The 22,559-nt window shown below is 39.6% G+C and overlaps 2 protein-coding genes and 1 pseudogene across 2 annotated transcripts in view; 2 read left to right on the top strand and 1 right to left on the bottom strand.

The window, feature by feature from the left end:
* The first annotated feature begins 10,392 nt into the window (after positions 1-10,392).
* On the top strand, positions 10,393-11,870 carry LOC129765782 (uncharacterized; annotated as a pseudogene).
* A 127-nt stretch (positions 11,871-11,997) lies between these two features.
* LOC129765781 (uncharacterized) lies at positions 11,998-19,265 on the bottom strand. Its single transcript, XM_055766210.1, has 3 exons — positions 18,448-19,265; positions 18,181-18,278; positions 11,998-12,152 (listed from the first exon to the last, which is right to left on the bottom strand). Exons 1-3 carry the CDS (start codon positions 19,263-19,265, stop codon positions 11,998-12,000), a joined length of 1,071 nt encoding a protein of 356 aa, XP_055622185.1.
* A 405-nt stretch (positions 19,266-19,670) lies between these two features.
* The window catches only part of LOC129765780 (uncharacterized), a 45,561-nt gene continuing 42,672 nt past the window's right edge, over positions 19,671-22,559 (top strand). Inside the window, 1 exon segment of the mRNA XM_055766209.1 lies at positions 19,671-20,043. Within this exon segment, the coding sequence (XP_055622184.1) occupies positions 19,671-20,043 (373 nt within the window).

The raw sequence follows: 22,559 nt of genomic DNA, 5'->3' as shown, positions 1-22,559 counted from the left end.
AAATCGGGTCAATCGAAACTTGGCAGTTGGGGCGTTTAAATAACGCTTGACATTTTACAGTTATTCAATTGTTTATCTCGCGTAGACGCGTAGAAATATTTCCTATCAATTGATGCAAACATCTTTCCGATCTGTTGAGAAATGTTCGAGTTATAAGCATTCGAAATACAGGTACGGTCAACACTCAAATCTGCAGAACAAATGTATGGGAAAAGGAAGTTCTTCCAGTTTTCATGAATTTAAACCGCTTAGAGATTAGCAAATTTTAATATATAGCATATCAAACAAATCTTATAGTTTTTCCGATTCGATTGGAAATCATGAGAATTCGTTCACAGTGAAAATAGTTATTAACGTTAACTTTATTTCATAAAAACGTGACCTGTTTTCTGATTTGGTACCCTTCCTGAAAGACGTAGTTCTACGTCGAAAAACATACGGATGCAGAAGTACCCCCGCCTTGCATTAATCAACAAAATTCTAGTCTGCACAAAGACAAGCGAGTACAAAAGTACTCGCATTTTGCATTTATTTGCAAAGCCCATTTCCCCAGACACCTTGGTTTAGAAGTCTGTGTTGGGGAGACACATTTCAGTCGGATCAAAAATACCCCCGACTTTCGTGTACTTGTAATGCCGATTTCTCCAACACTGCTTGGTTTTGAAGTCTGTGTTAGGGAACACTTTTCGGCGAGAACAAAAGTCCCCATACCTCCATGTATTTGCAATGCCGATTTCCCCAAGGCTGCTTGATTATGATGGCTGTGTTGAGGAAACCGTAAATCGGGCCAATCAAAACGAAGCAGTTAGGGCGTTTAGATAACGCTCAACATTTTACAGTTATTCAATTGGTTTATCTAATGAAAAATAACATTTTATTAATTGCGATAGAAGTGTAGAAAAACTCCCTATCAATTGATGCAAACATCTTTCCGATCCAGTGAGAAATGTTCGAGTTATAAGCATTCGGAATCTTTCATTATTTCCTGCATGTTCTGTGTTTAGGTTTTAATTTTACCCCCCAAATATTTTTCGGTTAGACGAAGTCCCACGTCAAAAAAGAATGCAGTGTTCAGAAGTTCAGTTCTTCTTCGTACATCAAAATGTATCTATTACAAAATTAAATAAATGAACAGCATTAGAAAAGTTGTAGCGTAAAAAATGGAACAATTTCGGATTCCGATAAAAAAAAACAACTAAAGATAATTTAATGATCCAGATTTGTTTTAAGGGGGAACCCCTGTCTGAAAGGTCGAAAATTAATGAATTTTTGACTTTTGTTTTTCGGATAGTAGGAATCAAGTGTAATGATCGAGTATATTGGTTATTGTTTAAGGTATATCTGGAGATGTATTTTCCATTTTTTGTGTGCATGAATAATAATGATTACACTATTGATAGCTGGATGCATAGCTGCTGTCTGAAAATTGGTACCTTGCTAGTGGTATCGGTTCTGAAGTAACGGGGTGTCGCAGAACGAATCCCATTGAATATTTTGAAACTAAAGGACAATACCTAGAGCGTTACACAGAAAATTTCGAAAAATTGACAAATTGGCGGCCATTTTTGTTAAAAATGAGATGTTTTTCATGAAAAATCGTTCATAAAAAATCGACAAAAGAAATATCTTAAAACGACAAAAAAAAATTCAGCCAAATCGGTCGAATTGATTCGGTGATATCAATAACACCAGCTGAAAATAACATGGTTTCAAGAAAAACGCGTTTAAAACTTCGTACAATTTTTGGTTGTAACTTTTTAACGAAATCAAATATCGATTGACTCAGAAGCTTCCCAAAAATGCAAAAATAAAAAAAAATCGATTTTTTCAACCTCCCAGACCCCTCTCTTTAAATGTTACGTTTAATGAGCTATCTACAAAAATGTCGCGAAACCCTGCGTCACGATCATTGACCAGAACCTTTTATATGATTTTACTGAAATGATCCTGATTTTTCCTGATTTTTTTACATTTTACTTCATCTTAATGAAAATTATACGTATAAAAAACCCTTAAACCATAAACTCTTCGATCTGCACTTGTAGATTGTTCACTTTCTCTTTCGTCTAACGAGCGATTCGTGTTATCGGAGGTACATTGTCAACATATAATAACCCTTTGTGGTCGGTATTGTTTTTTTTTACTCGAAAAAGCAGCGATGTATAACTGGTGAGATTATGAAAGATGAACAAGATTTTTTTTAAAATTTTTATGTAAACTTAAGATAAGTATTCACTAAACAATGTATTTTAATGTGTTGTTTCCATATAAAAAAATATATGCTATAAATAGTATGATATCTTTCGAAACAGTCTACAAAATGCAGTTCAGGTGTCCGCATGTATCACAAAAATATTCAGTTTGGCGTCTTCCGTCTTTTATCTTCCTGTTTGAACATACAGAACAATGCGCTTTGCCACTATAGATAGAGTTTTCCGTTATTGCTTTTCCTTAAGCGTGGGTGACAACTTTCGTTTATACTGAGTACCTATTATTCATAGGAGCTCCGTTTGGATTCGTGAACAGATTCACTGGACATTAAAATTCTTTTAGACGAATTCATTGCCAACTCGACTGGCCGTTGGCAGCACCATCTCAGATATTAGTGAAACGTTGTGGGTGTAAAGACAAATTCTTGTTAAATGATGAAATGTAGGAAATTGTTTGAATTATCACAAAAAATTACCAAAAAAAATATTTTGGAAAAAAATCTCACTGACAAAAAAGTTATTTTGTAAATTAAAATTCATTTTTCTCAAAAACGTATTTTTTTCTAAATTTTTCAATTTTCAATTTTTGTAAAAACTTAAGAAAAAAAATTGGCTTTTTCCAAACAGTAGTCTAATTATTTTTCGAATATTTCAAGTATGCAAAGTTGCTTAAATGACCCATGTCTTCACACCCACAACGTTTCACTACTATCTGAGATGGTGCTGCCAACGGCCAGTCGAGTTGGCATGAAATTCGTCACATTTTATTGCCAACTAAGTAAATAACAAATTCAGTAAGGGTACGAACTCCAAGGGATCGCCAGAAATTTTAACTATTTTTACAATTTGTGGTGGAGTGTTTCTCTAATTTACTTTAAAAAAAAACAAAAACAATCGTTTCGTGAGTAGGTACAAATACAAAACTACGAAGCTGATATATGAATTATAAACATCGAAGCAACCATCCGCTGCATCCTGAACATTAGCATACATCATCACGCCACCTCGGGGACCTCGGTAAACAGTCTGAATCAGCATGAAATGAAATCAGCATGAAAATCAACACGGTAGATCCATCAAACAAAATTGCACTGCTGTGTTTTGCAGTATCTTCGAAAAATTTATGAAAATGAAAATTAAGGGATTTCAAATTCATATTACGCAGACTCGTTCTTGCAATATATTTTTTTTGTTTACCGATCCTATTCCACCCTGTTATGTGTTGCACTGATATTCATTAATCATTTTCAGTGTGACAGTTGAACCTCCTGTCAAAAGCTATGTTTTGTTTTTTGTTCGTTACAACTCGTTCGACGGTTATGAGTAAAGGGTGTGTCAAATCAAATTGCATCACGGAAAAAACGCTGTAGAAATTTAATTTTTAGGAATTATATCTTCAGCTTTCGCTTTAAAATCAGATAAGAGTGTATAGATCACGTTGGCCATGCTTTACTGTCAATTTTTCGTAAATTTGGAAAAATGTCGTCGAACGAAAAAGAGCGTCGTGAATTAATCCTGCGCACTCATTTCGAGAATCCGGAGTTGTCACATCGGGACATCGGTAAGATGCTGGGAATCGTCCAATCCACGGTCAGTAGAGTACTAAAACGATACTTCGAGAACCTAACCATCGACCGGAAGGTGAAGAACGGAAAAAATGGATGCTCCGTCACTGAAAAAGATCACAAGCGCGTAGTTAAGCAGTTTAGACGTGATCCGAGAAGTTCGGTCCGGGATGTCGCCAATAAGCTGAATTTGTCAAGTTCATTCGTCCAGCGGACCAAGCAGCGGGAGGGCCTGCGTACAAACAAGGTTCAGAAGACTCCTAACCGCGACGAAATGCAAAACATGGTGGGGAAGACGCGAGCCCGGAAGCTGTGCACCGAAATGCTGACGAAGCCGCATTGCCTGGTAATGGACGACGAAACCTACGTCAAAGCGGACTTTCGTCAGCTGCCGGGCCTGTTGTTCTTCTCCGCAGAGGACAAATTCAGCGTTCCGGAGGAGATTCGCAAGCAGAAACTATCCAAGTTTGCCAAAAAGTACATGGTGTGGCAAGCGATCTGCTCTTGTGGAAAGCGGAGCGCCCCCTTCGTGATGACCGGCACGGTAAACGGGCAGGTTTACCTTTAGGAGTGCTTACAGAAGCGCTTACTACCCCTATTGAAGCAGCACGAGGGCCCGACCATCTTCTGGCCGGATCTCGCTTCGTGCCACTATTCAAAGGACGTGTTGGAGTGGTACGAAGCCAACGGGGTCACCTTCGTGCCAAAGGAAATGAACCCGCCCAACGCGCCGGAGCTTCGCCCAATAGAGAAATATTGGGCGATTATGAAGCAGGCCCTCCGGAAGAACCCAAAAGTTGTCAAATCGGAGGCGGACTTCAAGAGAAAATGGATTTCTGTTCAAAAAAAAAAAATACAACCTGACGTTGTACAGAACCTTATGGACGGGGTAAAGAGGAAGGTGCGAGCATACGGGCTTGGGCTCGAAGTATGAATAAAAAGAAAATGCCAAAAGTTGTTTAATAGTTTTTATTTTACTGTCTAAAATTTTCAAAGGGATCGGTCTACTGGGCGAATTTCTACAGCGTTTTTTCCGTGATGCAATTTGATGTGACACACCCTTTACCTATAATAAACGGTTCATTTCACAGCCACTCCAATCTTCAAGAATTTTTTTCCGTTTTTCAATTAGGGGAAAATGACAAAAAATCAAAAAATCGCCGAACAAAACAATGGTCAAAATCTACATTTTTGTTCCTGTAGGAGGTTCAATCCAATGTTTTTTTTGCCTACATCACAATGTGTGTTGGTGCTCCCGTGCAGGGCTACCATATCAACAGAATAATCTGTATTTATACAGATTTTTCAGACTTTTTGAAACCATGAATCTGTAGGTACAGATTACAGATTTTTTTGGTTTTCAAATAGATTTACAGATTTTTAAAAATAACGATTCAATAATAGTTATGGCTTGATCTCATTTTTTCCCAACTCACCAATGTAATTCATATAGCATTCGAATCAGTCTGAATGAGACTCATCTTGGCATTCATATGTAGCGTGTAGTACTGCTTTCTCATGTTCAATCTAACGCAAAAAGAAGCAAAATCTGCGTCATCGGCTAGCTTTACAATTAATAAATAACACTGTTTATCTTTCTCCTACTAAAGCACAGTGAATGCGAATTTTTTTTCATACCATCAACGTCGTCAAATTCATAATAACTATGCCAATCAATGGTACTAAAAATTTTTTTGACGAACTTTGTAGAACATCGAGTTTCGAGGGTTTTTGGGTATGAAAAATGTTTCTATGATGGTATGACACCCCTCTCTCCTCGGGAATGGAGAAGGGGTCCAATAAAAATATTACACATATTTCAACCAAAAATATTCCAACCAAACATGACAATTGAAAATTTTCGGAAAACTGAAGGAAAAAGGGAAAATTCGGAAAATTAAATACCCGTATGTTCTACAATTACATAGTGACAAGTGCTGTTAGTTTATTTGATGTTTGCGCTAGCGAAATTGATCTTTGTTCGAAACTGGAAATGGATTTTACTGTGATGAAACGCACTCCTATATCTTCTTCTACCTATACCAATAAATCTGTATGTATAAGAGCAGAACTCGAGGCAGGAATTGTCCGATTTAGGGCTGCCTTTATTCTATCATATTTTATGTATAAAACATTTATTCCATGTAACGGAGAAACATGTTACTTGCAAGTGGTTGAAAAATCTTGAACGAGAATTGTGTCTGAAAATAATCTGATATTATTATGATGAGTTTTGGTAGGAATACTAGGATACTAGGAAAAAAAGAAAATTCAACGGGGTCGATTAGAAGATCAATCAATGAACAGTTCTGCGATTGCACCCATTAACTTGCTCATGGTAAGAAAACGTGAATGTTTGAAGGTATTGATAACAAAAAACAAATTTTGGGCTGGACGAAGTTTGCCGGGTAAGCTAGTAAAATATAAATTCATAAAAAAGACAATAAATTAGAAATATTATTTTTCATATATCTCGAGAATGGCCGCATTTGGAATGAGATTGATAATGTGTTTTTTTTGTTTTAAATCACATCAGGATTCAGACCTTGTGGCTAAAAATGATTGTTACTATACAAAAATTCGAAGTTTCGAAAATTCATAAAAATCCGATGGTCCACAAAGTTCATCAAAAATAGTTTTATCATCTTGGACACATTTTTTAAATTTTCTACATGACTTCTATTTTATGTGAAAAAATTTAAAAAAAGATTAAAAAAATATGTATTTTAGATATTGCAAATTAAAGTTTTTTTTTTTGTGAATAAAAAAAGAGTACACCTAGGTTCTTTTTTTAACGCGAGGAATACGTACGTTCACGTACGTAAAAACCGCAGTAATCTGAAAATACGCGTAAAAACCGCCTTAATTGGAATATCCGAGTAAAAAAACCCGCGTTAATTGGAAAATCCGCGTTAAAAAACCTCGTCAAAAACCTCGTAAAAAAACGCGTAATAAAACCAGGGTGTACTAATTTTTTTTCTCAGTGTACATTTTTTCACATTTTAACATCAATACTCTATAACACTTTTTAAGACGCAGTTTCGATACAACTCATTGTTTTTGAGTTACACTTCAGTCAAAAAAAAATCCCAACTGCTGTGGAAAACTCATATTTCTTCCAACCCAAACGGAATACAAACCTTCATTCGAATCAAAAATACTCATGTTTTGTCATTTGTCGATTTAATTTGGAATTGCTGTAGAGCTAAGACTATGATTCAAGATTGAACCTATTGAACGCAAAGGTTGTATTGAATTTCGGCATGTATGGCGTACTTTTATCTTCTTGTTTTAACATACAGGAAAATGCTCTCTACATCTACACAGTGCCGCAATACATGGACTTTTCCATTAATCCTTTCCTCAAGTATGGATGACAACTTTTGTTTATACTGAGAACCGTTATCTTTTATTCATAGTGGCACCGTTTTGTTGTGTGAATAAAATTCGTTCAGAAAAAGTTCGAACTGATACATTATTGCATAGATTATAATATTAGTATACTTCTTTGCTGTGGTGGTTGATAATAGACAAACGATAAACGGGTTGATACAGATTCCGATACAGATTTTCTGAGAAAAACACCAGATTTTATTATGGCAACCCTGCTCCCGTGGCCGAGTGGTTAGCGTCACACCTAACATGCCGGGAGCTTGATTCCCGTTCTGGTCGGGGGAATTTTTCATCAATGAAATTTCCTCCGACTTGCTCTGTGGTCACGCGTATTCTAGAGCTTGCCACTCAGACTGAGTGGACTCGATCCGACTCTGGATTAAAACATAAACTACGTTTCATTAAACGTCCACTAAATTAGGAAATTTACCGTGTAAATTCAATTGACCGGTTTTGAAACCTGCGTAAACAGTGATAAAAGGAAGAGAAGCTGGGGTCCTCATAGTTGGATCAAGAAGTATTGATCATAGTTGGCTGTTAAAAGGTATTTTATCGCTTAGCTTAAACCATTTTGTGTCCGGTCCACTCCGACAAGTTTCACTCACCAACTTTCCATCTCCGACAAACAAATCTACGTACCTACGATAACAATTGATGACATTGTTGTGGTCCTGTCAGCACTTGTGTTTATCTGTTGGTTTTGTCAACAACCAGCATCCTGTTGTGGGAAAAAACACTGAACAAGCAAAGTCGTCATGTCGTCTGATAATACAGAAAATTGTGTGTGCTACGTATGTGAAAAGACCGAAGATGTTCTGTCACGCCTAATAGAATGTGCATACTGCGGGAAGCTAGCCCATTTTCGATGCAAAAAGCTTTACGGAAATGCAGTCTCGAAAACCAAAAGCAAACCTTTCTACTGCTCGGTTGACTGTACTAAGATGCAAGCGAATACCAACCAACAGCCGATCTACAACGACGATATCGTCAAAGAACTCCGAGTGTTAGGTCAGTCAATAAAAGAAGTCCGACAAGAATCAGCAAAATTCCAGAGGATGTTCGAACAGACAAGCAAGCAAATAACCGAGATCGCTGTTACCAGCAAACACATAGAGCAGTCCCAGGTGTTTCTTTCCGAACAGTTCGACTCAATTCAAGCTGAATTTAAAATGCTCAAGGAGGATGTGGGAAACCTGAAAGCAGATAACGTGCATAATAAGAACGAAATCTGCGAATCCAAGGAAAAGTACCAACAACTAGTCGGAACAGTAGACCGTTTAGAGGTGGAACTGGACAAGGTACATCAAGCGTCGAAGGAGAATAATGCTATTGTTTTGGACCTTCCGTTGGTGGACAATGAAAACACCGGTGACCTCATATCAAATATGTGTCAGCTTGTGAAATGTAATTTCTCTGAGCCAATTGCTTTCGGTGAGGTGAGACGACTGCTCGGGAAAGCTTCGAAAAACCAGGTAGCTCCCATTCTTGTCACTTTCCGTAACAAGCAAGACAAAGAAGAATTATTTAAGCGGAAGCGAGCTCGAGGTATACTATTGGCATCATCGATTGCAGAATCTTTGGTGGGTTCGAAACGGACGGTGACTATTCGGGATGAGCTGACGGATTATGGTAGGAGTTTGTTGCAGGAAGCATAGGGTTTCCAGACTACTTTAGATATCAAATACGTTCGACCTGGCAGAAATGGAAAGATATTGCTGAAGCGTCACGATGGAGCAGCAGTTGAACAAATTGGTAGCAAACAGCAATTACAGTCCTTGGCTCGAGCAACCTTCAAGCGAACTTTAAACTCATCAGTAATGAGCTCGTCTTCTCATGTTCCTTCGACGAAGCGTTCCCATTTGTCCACGTGAATAGTAACACTTATTGATTTCTGCTACAAATAAAGAATGGCTAACTATTATTATGAATCTTATGACCTTTTGAATAAAAATACAAATCAGCACAATAAACGTTTTCAAATTAAAACACTACAGTTCAACGTAAGAGGAATGAATTGCTTAGACAAATTCGATAGAATTAAGGAAGTTTTGTCGTTATGTCGTGTAAACATCGATGTAATAGTTATCGGAGAAACATGGGTGAAAGATGATCGCAGTGGGCTTTATGGAATCGACGGATATAGAAGTATTTTCTCATGTAGACTTCACTCCCAAGGTGGTGGCCTGGCCATGTACGTCAGAAGTGCAATTCACTTTGATGTGCTCGCCAACGAGGAACATAATGGATTTCATCATATGTATGTTAAATTGAATATCGGAGAATCCCCTTTTCATCTGCATGCCGTGTACAGACCCCCATCGTATGATCTCTCGACGTTTTTCAAGAAGATTGATTCGATGTGTGCTTTCAATCGAGGATCGCATTGTGCTATTATTGGAGATGTGAACATTCCGGTCAATAATTCAACAAGTATTGTTGTCAATGAATATAAAAACATACTGAATTGCTATAATTTTACTGTGACTAACACGATGATAACGAGACCTGCAAGCCAGAATGTGTTAGATCATACAATCTGCTCTGAATCTTTATCTGCGTCGGTGGTAAACGAGACAATTTTCCCTGATATAAGTGACCACTGTATTGTACTCTCTACTTTTAACTTACAAAGGCCCATTAAACATCTGGTGCTTGAGAAAACAATCGTTTGCAATATGGAACTGAATGATTTGTTTCGAGCTGCGTTGAATGACATTCCGGAGGGAAGCGCAGAGAATAAACTTCCATATTGTAGCTTGCAAGAAATATCAGCGAAAGGCGATTATCTTCCAACATCAGAGGAAGCTGTCAAAATATAAGCGCAATAACTACTCAAGTCACTAATTTTTACAGATACACTAAAAACGCTCTTTTTCCACTGAAAAATACGGTCATACTGCCAATTTATTAAGTGACTCCTAGTCACCACAGTCAAATCCAGGGGCCCTTTACGGCTGTCAAAATTGCACAACTCTCGCCATCCGTGTAATCTAAAAATTTGATTCAGATGTTTACATTCTGTTGTAGGAAGGTGGTCGAACTTTGACTCAAAGTGTAAACAAACCGTCAGGAAAGGAGAAAAATACTCACTGAAAACGATTTTTTTCTACACTCCCCCTGGTCAATGCTGGCTAGTTTTAATTTACTTTTCGATCAACACATTTCGGTTGCTGAAAAGAGTTTGTTTCAAGGTTTGCTTCTTTTTGTACAACGGAAATGAAAAAAGTCCGTCGTAAGCGTCGTAGGATGGATGGATCCGAAGGCGGTGGCTTAGATACTGAGGTCTCGTCTTTGAGCTCAATCTCTGAAGGTAAAGGACAACAATAATATAGAACGAAAAATGAAATATACAATTCCAAACAATTCATTTTCAGATACAACTCTCCCTGACAAAAGTGACTCCAAGAACCCAACTCCGGATGCCCCGGATCCTGATGAGTATCAGTTCAATGATAATTCCATTGATTATGATGTGGAATATTTTGACGAAGCTCAAGATCAAAGCTCTCTCGAAAGGACAAGCAATGATGAATCGCATGCAGACCCTCTTTCCGAATCAGGAACTTCTCATTCAGCAAAGCCAAGTAATGATGATTCGCAAGCAGACCCACTGTCCGGACCAGGAGCTTGCCATTCAACAAAGCGAGTAAGAATATTTTTTTTTACTTTTCTGACCAATTGATATTGAAAGGATTTCGTTCAATTGTAGCGGAAGACAGGTAAATCCAAGAAACAAATACGAGATCATACCTTTCATTCTGAGCTAGACGAGCTACTACACGGATCCAAGGAGAATGACAACCAGTATCGGTTCAAAGGTACTGTATTCGAGAAGAATTTCAAAAACCAGAAGTCATTCGAACGCTGTGGAGACATTATGGTATCCGGAAGTTGTGTAGAAGACGTTATGAGCAAAGTTTGACAATTTTGTTTGAAGTTTATTCATCGTGGTGTTGTTTTCCCGGATGCGTCCGATGAGTCAGGAGATCTCAAATGGGAGGATCCACCTACGTTTGATGACCGTGACAAATTTATGATCTTTCACAACAAAATCAGCAAGCGAAGCATCATTCCCTCCTTGGTAGACGGACATACGCTTCAGACGTGGCTGACGAAGGATGTGTCAGTAATTTTATACAAATATTCCAATGTTGTATCAACGCTTCACAAGTGGAATCAAGTCGAAAGCCAACTCCTACGTTCGAAAACAGTGGACCGGGCAGGTGCAGAATCGGTTGGATCTCTGAATGATGTAAAGGAAGACTTGAAAAAACGGCATGGCAAATATTTGAGTGCCGACGATGTGAATTGGGGATGTTGGGCTAACTGGATTTGCAGCAAACCGTTGACAATGCGAGATGATCTGATGAGTCAGACTCCACCACAGCATATCATTGGGCTTTTCAGTACAGTTCCTGTCCACAGTGACGTCCTTTTGGAAAAGGCGAGATTGGATTTTCAAGTAGCATCGACTGTAAACAAAGCATATGTGAGGGTCTTGCAAGACCTGAAAGACGATCATCGTCAATTGATGAACATAGCATCCGTGATGGGCCAACGAATTACAATGCTTGAGGAAAAACAAAATGAATATGATACAATGCTTACTGCTATGAATAGCTCAGTATCTGCTAGAGAGAACAAGTTTTCAGTAGAATTGGCTCAATCCGTTACAGATTGCGTTGATGTGGATCACCTGTGATCATATGATGTTAATTGTTGGTGAATTTTTAATCGAATAAATAAAATGCACATTCAAAGGTTTATTTTATTTCTTTATTGAGTATCATCAAGCAAACAGATCAACCGTACCGTAAATGGCAGTAACATTAAATTTCAAACCCAAACGTTTTCATGTCTTGGCCCAAACCAATGCTTGGGTCAAATATGGCACCGTGAAGATACCCACATTTTGCAAAAATTTTCTCGCAATCATAATTTTTAAAATGTTTCAAAGCTTCACATGGTATCATTGGTTCGACAACTCGCAAGCAGATCGGACAAGTTATTAATCGATCCAACAAAGGTGTTTTTTTCACATCGAATAATAGTGTGCTTTTTCATCGGTTGCGCTTGCGAGTGTAGCGAAATTTAAAGTGGTGCGCGCTGAGGATCCAAATCAGACACATTCATCACACACGCCACACAGCCGCGGCAAGTAGAAATTTATTTTTCTTTTGTTTCCCTATCATTCCTTCTTCCTTCTGTGCACGATATACACCATTGTTCAACTTTGTGTTAACCAAATCGGCAAACGTTGGCATTAGGGGTGATCATTATTTCTTATATACCGTTGAATTTTTATTGGAATTTTTTTTCATTTTAGCATTTTATTTGACATAAAATAAATCATAACCTTATAAAAAAATATTTTTTTTTCACTCATTTATTTATTTTGAATCATTATATTCTGTTCATATCGAACAGTTGACCGATTTTTTTTATATGGCTGAGGGCGGGAAGGATCCCCCATCGACGCCATTGAATATTTCCGATACCGATCCTCCTCCTGAAGAGCAGGAAGATGAAGCAGAAGTTGAGGAAGAAACTTCTGTATATGAAGTTGGAAGTTCCGAAGATGAGGACATTGACGAAAAACAGGATTTTCGTCCAAAAGAATACCATGAAGGCTCCAAAGGCCCATTCATTGTATACTTTAGACGAAAATCTAAACCTCTCAATGTCATTCGTATCTCGAAGGAACTTACTCAGAAGTTTTCTGCAGTTACCGAGATTACACGGATGGGGCCAGACAAACTACGAGTTGTCGTCTCAAGCAGGACCCAAGCGAACGAAATCACGCGCTGCGACCTCTTTGCGATTGAGTATCGCGTATACGTGCCCTGTTGCAACGTCGAAATAGACGGCGTAATAACCGAAAAGGGTTTGACTCGAAAAGAGATTATCGATGGTGTCGGTCGCTTCAAGAACTCTTCACTAAAAACTGTGAAGATTCTTGCATGCGATCGACTGAAATCTGTGTCACAAAATGACAAAAATGACAAAAGGGTTCTCAATCGGACAAACTCTTTTCGTGTTACTTTTGAGGGTTCCGCCCTTCCAAACTACGTTGCAATAGGTGCACTTCGTTTACCTGTTCGGTTGTCTGTACCCCGGGTAATGAAATGCAACAAATGTATGCAACTCGGTCACACGGCCGCCTATTGTTGCAATAAAAAACGTTGCGCAGATTGTGGAGACAGCCATGATGAGAATCCTTGCGCGAAAGAGCACAAGTGTCTTCATTGCGGCGGGACTCCTCATGATCTTATCCAATGCCCGGTGTACAAACAACGAGGGGAGAAAATCAAGCGTTCCTTAAAGGAACGTTCCAAGCGGACTTATGCAGAAATGCTTAAGAATTCCGTACCAACGAATCAGGACAATCCCTACTCCATTCTGCAGAACGACGAGCCTGTTGCTGACGCTCCCAATGCAGGAAGTTCCGGTACATCGCAGGGTGCCGTCAGGAAAAGAAAAATTACTTCTTTTCCATCACTCCCCAGAAAGACGACCGAAACTTCCCAAGTTGGAATGAAAACTCGAATTGAACGTGCTGAGAATAGACCGAAGCAAGTACCTCCTGGTTTAAGCGGTTCTTCTACGCACCAGGGGTCCTCAGCACTTCCCGGAGCAGCACCCACCCCGTCTGTTCCATTTTCGCGGTCGAGGCAACAGCCACAATCTGGTTTGCTTGCGCTTTCTGACCTGGTGGACAACATTTTAAATGCTTTAAATATAAATGACCCTCTTAAAAGCATAGTATTATGTTTGCTTCCGATTGTGAGAACATTTTTGAAAGAAAAATGTGGTTTTTTAGCAGCGTTCATTTCCCTCGATGCCTAATTCAGTGCAAGAGGTCAAGGATTTGACCACTGTAATACAGTGGAATTGCAGAAGCATCATCCCTAAACTAGATCAATTTAAATTTTTAGTTCATAGTTCTAACTGTGATGTATTTTCCCTCTGTGAAACATGGCTTTCTTCAGCCGACGAGCTGAATTTCCACGATTTCAACATTATTCGCCTCGATCGAAATGACTCGTTTGGTGGCGTACTATTGGGGATCAAAAAATGTCACCCCTTCTATAGAGTCACTCTCCCATCGATGACAGGCATTGAAGTTGTCGCTTGCCAGACACAAATCAATGGCAAAGACTTCTGCATTGCCACGATATATATTCCTCCAAGAACCATGGTCGGCCGCCATCAGTTTTTTGATATCATCGAGGCATTGCCGGAGCCGCGGCTAATCTTAGGTGACCTCAACTCCCATGGAACAGCATGGGGGTCACACTACGATGACAGCCGTGCCACGTTGATTTATGATCTGTGCGACAACTTCAACATGACAGTTTTAAATACAGGGGAAGCAACTAGGATAGCCAACCCTCCTGCACGGGCAAGTATGCTAGACATATCACTTTGCTCTTCTTCGTTATCCCTGGATTGCACGTGGAAGGTAATCCAAGATCCCCACGGTAGTGATCACCTGCCAATAATTTTATCGATCGCCAATGAATCAGGTTCTCGTGAGTCAGTCGATATTGCGTATGACCTCACGAAAAATATTGACTGGAGAAAATTTGCAGAAATAATATCTGAAGCACTTGTTTCAATGCATGAACTTCCTCCACTCGAAGAGTATAACTTTATATCGAGTTTGATTTACGAAAGCGCACTTCATGCTCAAAAGAAACGTGTTCCTGCTACCACTTTCCGACGTCGTCCTCCATCACTTTGGTGGGACAAGGAGTGTTCAAAGGTCTACCTTGAAAAATCATCCGCTTTCAAAAAATTCAGGAAAACTGGATTAGTGGAATGGTTTCGAAAGTACCAAGCTCTAGAAGCCAAACTAAAAGGTCTGATTAAAGCAAAAAAGCGTGAATATTGGCGGAAGTTCGTCAATGGTTTGTCAAAGGAGACAGCTATGAGCACTCTTTGGAATACGGCTAGGAGATTGCGTGGCTGGAACCATACAAATGAAAGTGAGGAATACTCTGACCGTTGGATTTTCAAATTTGCAAGAAAGGTTTGTCCCGATTCCGTTCCTGCACAAAACGTCGTACGCGACATTCCGCTCCAATGCGATTATGAGAATTTTTCGATGGTAGAATTCTCAATTGCCCTCCTCTCATGTAACAATTCAGCTCCGGGGTCGGACAAGATTAAATTCAACTTGTTGAAGAATCTTCCCGACTTGCCAAAACAGCGTTTGCTGAACTTGTTCAACAAGTTTCTGGAGCTGAATATTGTCCCGCATGACTGGAGACAAGTGAGAGTGATAGCCATACGAAAACCCAACAAGCCGGCTTGCGATCACAACTCGTATAGGCCGATTGCAATGTTATCCTGTATTCGTAAATTGTTAGAGAAAATGATTCTACTTCGTTTGGACAAGTGGGTTGAAGCGAACAATTTGCTGTCAAATACGCAGTTTGGCTTCCGCCGAGGTAAAGGGACGAACGATTGTCTCGCGCTGCTATCTTCTGAAATCCAAATCGCATTTGCTCGTAAAGAACAAATGGCTTCCGTTTTTCTCGATATCAAAGGGGCATTTGATTCAGTTTCCATGGAAATTCTCTCAGAGAAACTTCATAATCGTGGACTTTCGCCAATTCTGAATAATTTCCTGTACAATTTACTCTCAGAAAAGCACATGTTTTTCAATCATGGCAGCTTGAAATCTTCTCGATACAGTTTTATGGGCCTACCACAAGGCTCCTGCCTAAGCCCCCTCTTGTACAGTTTTTACGTCAATGATATGGATGATTGTCTAACTAGAGACTGCACGCTGAGACAACTTGCAGACGATGGAGTTATTTCCATCACGGGTACTAATCCCGTCGTTCTGCAAAAGTCGTTGCAAGTTACCCTGAACCTCAAGCTGGGTATCGAATTCTCTACGGAGAAAACTGAAATGGTCGTTTTTTCTAGGAAGCACGAACCCGCCTAATTCCAGCTTCACCTATCCGGCAAAACGATCCAACACTCTATGTTTTTCAAATACCTGGGTGTATATTTTGATTCTAAGTGTACCTGGGGGAGACACATTGCGTATTTGAAACAGAAATACCAGCAAAGAATCAATTTTCTCCAAACAATAACCGGAACATGGTGGGGTGCCCATCCAGGAGACCTCATTCAGTTGTACAAAACAACGATATTATCAGTGTTAGAATATGGCAGTTTTTGCTTCCGATCAGCTGCCAGGATTCATATTCTCAAGCTGGAGAGGATACAATATCGTTGCCTGCGTATAGCAATGGGGTGTTTGCATTCGACACATACGATGAGTCTCGAAGTTTTGGCAGGAGTAACCCCGCTTACTCTTCGGTTCACAGAATTATCCTACAGATTTTTCATCCGTTGCAAGATCATGAATCCATTGGTAATTGATAACTTCGAAAACCTACTCCAACTGACTCCTCAGTCAAGTTTTATGTCTTTGTACCATGATTTCCTTACCCATGAAGTGCACCCTTCACCGGGCATCTCCAACCAAGTTTGCTTCCCATACTTTTGCAATTCCTCTGTCAATTTTGATCTGTCCATGCGACAAAAAATCCATGGAATCCCAGATCATCTACGCTCCGATTCTATTCCGCCGATATTTTCGGCAGAATATGGGAAAGTTAGATCTGATAAAATGTTCTGTACTGACGGTTCAAGCATATACGGGTCCACTGGCTTCGGCATCTTCAATGAAAATTCCAATGCCTCTTTCAAACTCAAAGATCTTTGTTCCGTGTATGTCGCTGAACTGGGTACGATATATTACGCATTAGGGATCATTGAAACACTGCCCATCGACCATTATTTTATTTTTTCAGACAGTCTCAGCTCAATAGAGGGAATTCGTTCAATGAAAGTTGATAAACGCTCATCTTATTTCCTAACAAGAATAAGACATCTATTGAGTGTTTTGGTCGAAAAATTATTCAAGATTACCTTAGCATGGGTTCCCTCTCATTGCTCGATTCCGGGGAATGAGAAAGCGGACTCGCTAGCTAAGGTGGGCGCTTCAGAAGGCACACTTTTTGAAAGGCAAATTGCCTATAATGAATTTTTTCACATTCCTCGTCAGGACACACTCGTTAGTTGGCAGCGCATGTGGAGTGGTGATGAGTTCGGTCGTTGGTTACACACGATTATCCCTAAGGTCTCGACGAGTGCATGGTTCAAGGGATTGAATGTAGGTCGTGATTTCATTCGCGTGATATCTCGGCTTATGTCCAATCACTACAACCTAAACGCGCATCTCTATCGCATTGGGCTCGCAGCAAACAATCTTTGTGATTGTGGCGATGGCTACCACGACATCGAGCATATTGTCTGGTCGTGTATCCGATTCCATGCTGCTCGCTCTCAGCTCTCTAGAGCACTGAGAGCAAAAGGCAGACAATCGGATATCCCCGTCCGGGATATCTTAGGTAGCCGTGATCCTGATCTTCTGCTTCATCTATACCTGTTCCTCAGAAACGCCGATGTCAACGTTTAATGATGTTTCCTTCGTTGTGTCCCTGTTTCATATCCCTCATATCCGATCTATAAACTTTTACTTAGTCGCGGCAATACATACACACACTCTTTACGATACACGGGCCAAAGGTTGTGCAGTCCACTGATCATTCAACAAGAGCCAAAGGTTGTATCGCTCATGACAACTCTACACGAGCTGATGTTTGCGCCGGCTAGTGACCATTCTATCCTGGATTCCTCGATATGGGGTACAGACTAGGGGGCGTTGCTGATTAATGGTCAGCTGCATCCCAAAAGGAAGTATCCCGTGTCGGGCACAGGTACAGAGCATTGGAGACAGCAACATCACAATTACGAAAACACTTGTAATACTAACCTCGAGCCAACCGCGAGTAATCGGTTACATATTACTAACATAGTTATAAGGCAAACATTGTCGAAATATTGAACTCCCGGCTCCGTCAGGTTGACGCCATATGAGCCTTAATAAAAATATATATTTTGGATAAAAAAAAAAAAAAAAGCTTCACATATGGTAATAGTCAAATCTTTAGAGCTAATCTCAACATATGTTTTCTTTAAGTGTTTTTTGAGATATCCAAACACGTACTCTATAGGATTATAGAATTTTTTTTTTTATCTGTATTATAGTGATTTTCAACTCATTTTGGCTGGTTCGTCACTTGTACTTCCATTTTTGGAAGAATGTCGGGAGTGAGAATTGAACTCGTGACCTTCAGCGTGAGAGGCATGGATGTTACCACTACGCCAGATCGCCTCCTCTGGGATTATAGAATGGAGCATACGCTGGCAGAAAGATCACAATAATTCCTAAGGATCGTAGGTACTCTATTATTGCTTTGTGGCAGTGGATACGGGCTCCATCCATAACCCATACACTATATTGCCCAGGATGTCGTTTAACTGTTCCACTTAATGCAAACGAACGCACGCAATCAAAAAAATTGTGTCGGGTAAATGTCCCCTCGGTGGAGAACGTTTCAAGCACACCGTTGCTCCCCAAGAAACTCAGCATAGAACATCTGGGCTTCCTAACGAACTCCCCACGGTATATAAGACGATAACCTACCGGTGCGTATCCTTTATTTCGGAGCAGTCCACGATTGTCAAAGGATATTTCATCCAAGAACACCAGGCAATGAATGTCCCAAGCTATAATGGTCATGTCGGATTGAAACCGGTAGATATCTTGTTGGCGTAGTTGCATTGCCCGTCTTTCCAACACCTTCCACGTATAACCTTCTGAGTGAAGGATTCGACTGATGGATGCGGAACTTATTGACTTATGGAAAGTCCGTTCAAACCGTTCCTTAGCTTCAAGTAAGTACAAGATGGGACAATCTTTATACAAGTTCACTATCCAAGATCTCTCCTTCGGACCAAATTGAAGGTAGACCTTTGCTCTTTCCTTTCGTCCAAAATATTTGTTTTCGTCGTAAAGACGAATCCACTGCGAAATTGTTGAATGATGCTTGGCGTAGATTTTGGCCAATGTATTCATCTTGATGCCTAAGTAGAAATATCCGTAGAGGCAATGGTAAACAGTGTTTACGGAAGCATGACGATGAAGAACGTTTTCGCGAATATTAGCCATATCAAATCGAGCCGGAACCAAGGTCGAATCTAAACGTTGACAAAACGTAAATCAGTATTTTTAACACATAAACATTGTTTCATAATAACCTACCGTTTTCCAATTTAAATGTAAAATCAATTCTAAGCAACTCTTAAACATTGAAAAAAAAATCAATTCATCTCACGGCGATCTGTTGACATGAATGACAATAACAAGGGAGAACAAGAAGAGAAGCAAAAAGTCAAATGTGACAATCGGTGACAGCGCTTATTTTACGAGTATCTTTGGTGCGCGTTACCGCCGTCGCTGCATGCGGATTTATTATAAGCGCCGCAATATATTTTATCAACATACGAGCGTTTAAAAGAAAGTTGTTCCAGAAAGGTATGCGTACAGGCCAAAGTTAAAGGAGTTTGCCCTTGGATGACTTACGATCTTTGGAAGTTAATCAAGATCAAAGAGAACATACTTAAAAATCATAAGCGACGACCCTCAGATGAACGAACAAAAGATATGCTAAAACATATTTCTAAAAAGCTGCAGGAGGTGAAGGATCAGACAAAGGAGGACTATTATAACAAATTATTTTCAAATACGAACCAGAAGAATATGTGGAAGAACATTAACAGTGTCATCGGACGGAGTCAAGTTGGAGATAGTACCATTAAGCTGATTCTGGACGGGCAGGAGACTAGCCATGGACCAACGATTGCTGACACATTCAACAATTACTTCAGTTCTATTGGACCCCAGCTCGCCTCTTCCATAAATAGTAGTCGTAGAATCGGCAGATTCGGTACGATGCAGCCGTTGTCAAATTCAGTTTTTCTACAACCTACGTCAGAGCAAGAAGTAATCTTGAGGATTAATGACCTAAAAAATGGGAAAAGCTGTGGTTTTGATGGGATCTCCTCAGAATTTGTCAAAAAACACCATTCTTTCTTTGCTTGCTTACTGCGGGACATCTTCAACGAGGGAATTTCAACTGGTCGATTTCCTGGCTGTTTGAAAATTGCACGAGTTATTCCGGTTCATAAATCGGGGAGCAGATCTGATGTCAACAACTATCGCCCAATATCAGTCTTGTCAGTTTTGAGCAAAATTTTTGAACAGTTACTTGCGACCAGACTCATCCAGTTTCTCAAACAACATGACGTACTATATAGCCGCCAATACGGATTCAGAAGCGGCGCAAGTACCTCGACAGCAGCTTGTGAATTAGTCAATGAGATATATGATGCGATGGATACAAGGAAAATCGAAGGTGTGTTGTTCCTGGATTTGAAAAAAGCCTTCGACACAATCGATCATGAAATTCTTTTACTCAAAATGGAAATTTTCGGAGTGAGAGGAGTAGCAAACGATCTAATAAGGAGCTATCTGACAGGCAGAACGCAATTCGTTTATGTTAACGGTGCGATGAGTTCCGTTCGTCACACTACGGTAGGAGTGCCACAAGGTAGTAACTTGAGGCCCTTATTTTTTTTGTTATACATCAACGATCTGGCAAAACTAAGTCTTCATGGAAATCCACGACTCTTTGCGGATGATACGTCTCTTTCATACCAAGACCCGAACCCCGACCAGATTATTCGCCATATGGCAGAGGACATGGCTACGCTGCAACAGTTTTTCAATGAAAACTTACTGTCACTCAATCTTGCAAAAACCAAATATATGCTCTTCCATTCATCTCGTCTTCAAGTGGATCGCCATGCTGGGCTCGTAGTCAACGGTACGACGTTAGAGCAAGTAGATAATTTCAAGTATCTTGGTTTGATATTTGACTCCCGGCTACTTTGGAATGAGCATATCAATTCGCTTCAACGTGATTTAAGTGTAATTTGTGGAATCTTGTGGAAAGTGTCTAAATTCCTGCCGACCAAACCATTGATTGATATGTACTATGCGTTTGTACAATTTAAGCTACAGTATCTGGTGTCAATTTGGGGAGCTGCTAGCAAAACAAAACTGCAAACCCTACAGTCAACGCAGAATCGATGTTTGAAAGCTGTCTACAAAAGGCCTTCGTTGTATTCGACCGTCGGGCTGTATAAAGAAGCTGCACCTGCGGTTCTTCCGATATTAGCACTCCGTGATCTTCAGTCTCTAGTACAAATGCACAACATGCTCACTAACTCTGCTGCTTTACACAACCAATCTCTGCAAAGAACTTCCCATCGATATCCGTTGAGGAACCAAGCCATGGAAAACGCCTGTATAATTCACTTCCAATAGAGTTGAAAAGTGAACGAAATATGCAATTATTCAAGCTGAAAATCAAATCTTCCTTGCGAAACAGACTCGAAAACTACCTTTGATAAAATAGAACGAGAAATGTTGAATCCTCGATCTAGCGCAGTAAAGTGAACAAACACCTTCTTCAAAGAGAGTAATCTCACTGAGGGTGGAATCGAAAACCGTATCCCGATAACCCATTGATTAATGAATTATTAAAATGAATTGTAATTATAATATTATGTCATAATAATAAAAAAAAAATTGTGTTATACGTGTTGTGGGTTTTATGGTTGGCAATGAATCCTAATCGAATGTTGAGCTAGTTTATTTACTTCATAACGCAATCCGTATATAAACATTAAATACATTTAATAACGCTGTAGAGGATTCATTTTTCATTTTACATTTTTGAAAAAAAGTATATTTGCATTTTTTGATCGGAGGGCTATATCGTTTTCATCAAAAATAAGTTATTTTGCAGCAGCTTCTGTGGAAAAGGATTAAAGAAGGATGCCATTTATTAAATATCTAGGAAAGAAAGCTTCTGCTACAAAATGCACAATTCATACCGATGCTATCAAGTATATGATGTGTTCGCATTTATCATGGAAACACATTTTGCGAGTCTGTCGTTTTATCGCCCACTGCCATCAATCAAACGCACGCTCAAAATTCCCCATGGAGAAAAAGGAAACATCACGCCTTATCAACGAAAAAATGACACAAACATATCCTTCCGCCCTCAAAAACACGCCAAACACTTATTTTTTCCATTAAGTGAATTCGTTCATTTTCACATTTGGTTTCAGTAACCCACTCACTCTTTCGTTGGTTCCGAATTTCAATGGGGAAAAGCAACGCCTCATATCCGCAGGGGCATCAGAAAGAAAAAGAAGAATTCGAGGAACGAAATAAAATGAGCGCAACTTAAAGCATCCTTCACATTTTCAACATTTTATTCGTTGCTTTTCTCTCTCACTCTCTTTCCAATTTTTCCCATTATCACAACACAAGCACTCAACAACACAACAATTGCAAATAAAACTTTTCCATTTTCCTCCTCAATTCATC

The sequence above is a fragment of the Toxorhynchites rutilus genome, chromosome 2, assembly GCF_029784135.1.
Source record: "Toxorhynchites rutilus septentrionalis strain SRP chromosome 2, ASM2978413v1, whole genome shotgun sequence".
Taxonomy (NCBI): Eukaryota; Metazoa; Arthropoda; class Insecta; order Diptera; family Culicidae; genus Toxorhynchites; species Toxorhynchites rutilus.
Note: the sequence above shows the minus strand (reverse complement) of the source record. Positions and strands in the feature narration are given on the sequence as shown.